This window comes from Oculina patagonica, chromosome 5 (genome assembly GCF_052425735.1).
Source record: "Oculina patagonica isolate OP01 chromosome 5, crgOcupat, whole genome shotgun sequence".
NCBI classification, from domain to species: domain Eukaryota; kingdom Metazoa; phylum Cnidaria; class Anthozoa; order Scleractinia; family Oculinidae; genus Oculina; species Oculina patagonica.
The window spans coordinates 9,379,793-9,383,655 of NC_135762.1; the positions used below are offsets into that span (position 1 = coordinate 9,379,793).

The window sequence follows — 3,863 nt, forward strand, 5'->3', positions numbered from 1 at the left end:
GGTGGCGCTCTCTGTTGCTGCGGGCCGTTAGAGGTGCCGCCAACGCCTTTTTTGCAACTCGTTTCGCGAGAGGGGTAAGAAAGGCGTCTTGCGTTCCGCACACACATGTAAATTAGGAGTTGTGGACACAAATTGTGACAAGGAGCGAGGCGAGCCAGGGCGAGCCGAGCGAGTTGTCACGGTTTGTGTCACAACTCCTAATTTACATGTGTGTAATTACATTACTGTCACACATAGTACTGAAAAAAGTCTTCTTAACCTTTTCAAAAGTAAGTTGAAAGATATGCGTGTAAAAATCCTTAATTTGTTTCTTTTTAGAGTATATACCATTGCATAAGGGATGTCAAGGGCAGCCCAACCAAATTTAATTTGGTCGCAAAACAGGTAATATGCCTACCATTATTCATTAACTTAAAATTAATATAAGTTTTATCAAATACTACATGACTACTTACAATGTACACAGTTCCTTATGCAACCATTACACTAACTGATCAATTTGATGTTGTCTTTAAAGAATTTCATTTTCAGTGCTAGAAGCCATGTTGTAGAAGCTGGTGTAGAACAGTTATGCAGATTTCTACAGTTTCGAAAGACTGGAAATTTATTTCTTTTTAATTCTTTTTTTTTTCTTCCTTTACCAGATCAGAGGACTCCAGATTGATGAAGCAATCAAACAGATGACGTTTTCTCCAAAAAGAGCTGCAGGAATTATCAAACAAGTAAGTACAGCAACAACAACAGGTACTTGCTCACAAAGCCAGGAGATACTTGCTGCAAAACAACAGAAAAAATCATGTATGTACACTCTTTAAACTTCATGTCACTTACACAATCTTTTGTTGTTCAGGTAATTGAAGAGGCTCGGGATATTGCAGTAGAGAAGCACGGTATTGAAGACAAGACTCACTTATGGGTTGGTAAGTACTTATAAAGCTTGACTTGAGGTTCTTTTCTATATAACTATTATGGGCTTTTAACAGCAGGGCCCAGTTGTTCAAAGGGTGGACAACACTATCCACCAGGGCCCGGTACTTCCAAGGGTGGATAGTGCTATCCACCGGATAAATCGCTATCCACTTTTAGTATGTTTTGTCAACACTTATCCACTGGATAGTGATTTATCCGGTGGATAGCGTTATCCATCCTTGGAACAACCGGGCCCAGATAAATCGCTATCCAGTGGATAAGTGGTAACAAAACATACTACGCTATCTACTGGATAGTGATTTATCCGGTGGATAGCGCTTATCCACCCTTTGAACAACTGGGGGCAGGTGATTTGGAGCAGAAAAACCATCATTGCTGTATGGTTTGGACTCCAGATTGAAAGGTTTGGCCGGCTTGGATACTTGTGTTGCATTGTATATCACAGAGAGAAGGGATGTGTCGACAGCTACCATAAAGTTCTGAAACAACCCACGTTATTTTCGGATTTAGCAGCCTTTTAGGTTTTCCCATCGCAACTTTCAGAGGGTCGCAACTTCAGGTAGCTAAAACGTGAACCATAATTATGTGGGACGATCCATCTTAATAAAATGAAAGTGTTTTATTGTATGGAGGATAAAAAGCATAAATCTTGTTGAAAAAAAATTATATTTCTTGAAAACAGGGTTTGTTTTGTCCGTGAAATACATGTAAGGGTCATCTAAATCAAATATCATATGACTGTTTAAACAAAGTCAAGTTCCGTTTGACGTTCTTACATTACAGAGGGTCATCATATTCGTGATTTGCTAATAACCGTGAAATTCTATCCCAAATTTTTAGTGTATCTGTTCTTTCAGAGTTGGGGGAGGGGGTCGTCACTTAAGAAATTTTACGGTAATAATCTTATTCCGTCTGTTTTTATTCTCCTTGCAGCTCAGTCTTTCTCGACCAAAGGACGATACATCAAGAAAATTCGCTATCACGCCATGGGACGCTTTGGTATAATGCACAAGAAATACTGCCACTACTATGTTGTACTGAAAGAAGGTACAGGACAACAAAAAAACAAGAGAAGGCTTAGGAGACACTTGACTGAGTTAGAGAAGGTCCAGAGACATCCACAACACATTAGGAATTCTTTGTCTTGGTGGTGAAAACTAATTTACGGCTTGTTCGTCGTAATGGCGTTAAAGAACTTGTAGTTAAAGTATAAATTTTTCCGCAACTATCGATATTGTTATAATAAATTTTTGGAATTCATTGATTTGATGTCTTGTTTTGTCAGAATCATGGTTGCCACAAACATCAGCTTTCAAATTTCCCTGACCTTTTCCCGTCTTTTCCCTGACCAAAAAAAAAATACAAAATGTCAGATGTAATAGCGGCCTCCAGCCTCCGCTTCCAAAAGAAAAACATCGCTGAGATCACCATGATCTAGCCTACATAGCTGGTGGGATTAGCACGGCGTGAGAAAAATCGAGGGTGAAGAGCGGCCCAGCCGCGAGTGAAATTCGACTCCTCCCCAATTCCCTCGCGGCTTCGCAGTTCGGTCGCGAATCTTTTCCAGCCTTCAATGATATTAAATCAGAGGTGTTATAATTTCAATTTTCCCTGACTGTTTCAAAATGTCAATTTTTCCTGACTCAAAATTTCCTGGCATTTCCCTATCGTTGAAGAATTTTATTTTTCTCTGACCATTTCCTAACCCGTGGCAACCCTTTGACGGGACTGCAAGGGGAAGCGAATTCTATGTTCCCACTACTCTATGAAAATAAGAATATTTAAGGACGTTCGTTCTTGCATATCTCATCTTTAGAGTTAACTTATCATTATGTCTAAATCGAAATTAATTCTAAAATCCTATGTCCCTAGAGCCCTTCGTTTCTCGTGCCAAGGCTTCACCGACTAACAGAAGCGATAAGGGCTGTCGGGACGAAAGCGATCTCTCTGAACCTTCCCCTTCTTTTTGCTTTCGCCCCAACACGCGGCCAGAATGCGGGGAAAGCTCTTCGTTCGTACGAGAACCCTTGCTACGCAGCTTTGATTGACTTTGATCATTCAGAGCAATTCAAATGTCTTTCTAGTGTGTCCTTTAAATGTCTATTTCAACCTGGTTTATGAAACCCAAAAACCAAAAGTAAAATTTAAAGCGCTTATTATTCGAACTCGAAATTTTTGAAGCTCTGGCCAAAATTGAAGCGCGACGTTCCTTTTATGCGCCTACGTGCAATTTAAGTGGGATACATTACTTGTTACGCCCCTACCCGAGTAGCAATATTGTTAGGGACCGTTCATTTTTTATGGGGTAGGGGGGGGGGGGGGGGCTGGTGGGATTTGATAGATAGTCACTGTTATATATGATGACCCCCCCTTCTTCATCGAAAATTTTTACCTGGCCCCCCCTCGAAATCCAAATTTTTTTTCCGATGACCCACCCCCCCCCCCCCAAAAAAAAAGAAAAAAAACAACAATAATGAAGTGAAATTAAAATATATCGAGCCTTGTGACTAAAGAATGTATCAGTGTACAATCCCCGAATAGCTGGCATTGCCTCAACTGTTTATTGTGGATGCCGTCTGTTAATATGGGTTCTCTGCATTTGTAACGAATAAGCTGTTGGGTTGAGTTAATGGCTTTTGGTACATAACAAAGAAGGGGGGTCCGGGGGCATGCTCCCCCGGGAAAATTTTGATTTTCAGAACCTCAGGAATGTCATGTTGGGCATTCTGGCAAGATTTTTTTTCTTACAGAAGCCTCTTTACGACACTTAAAAGTATAATTATTTTTAGTGACCCCCCCTTACAGACCATATTTTTTGGGCTTTTTGGGCCCTTTGAAGCCAAATTTTTTTGGATGGCCCCCCTCAAATCCCACCAGCCCCCCTACCTCATAAAAAATGAACTGTCGCTTAGAGAACCGGTAGACGACAAAGA

At 40.7% G+C, this 3,863-nt stretch overlaps 1 protein-coding gene across 1 annotated transcript in view; it reads left to right on the top strand.

Annotated features, from left to right (window-relative positions):
* LOC144655418 (large ribosomal subunit protein uL22m-like) overlaps window positions 1-2,194 on the top strand; it is a 36,363-nt gene extending 34,169 nt beyond the window's left edge. Inside the window, exons 4-7 of the mRNA XM_078515679.1 lie at window positions 319-384; window positions 645-722; window positions 851-920; window positions 1,864-2,194. Coding sequence (XP_078371805.1) covers window positions 319-384; window positions 645-722; window positions 851-920; window positions 1,864-2,084 — 435 coding nt within the window. The 3' untranslated portion in view covers window positions 2,085-2,194. The remainder of the gene's footprint in view (window positions 1-318; window positions 385-644; window positions 723-850; window positions 921-1,863) is intronic.
* The last annotated feature ends 1,669 nt before the right edge of the window (window positions 2,195-3,863 follow it).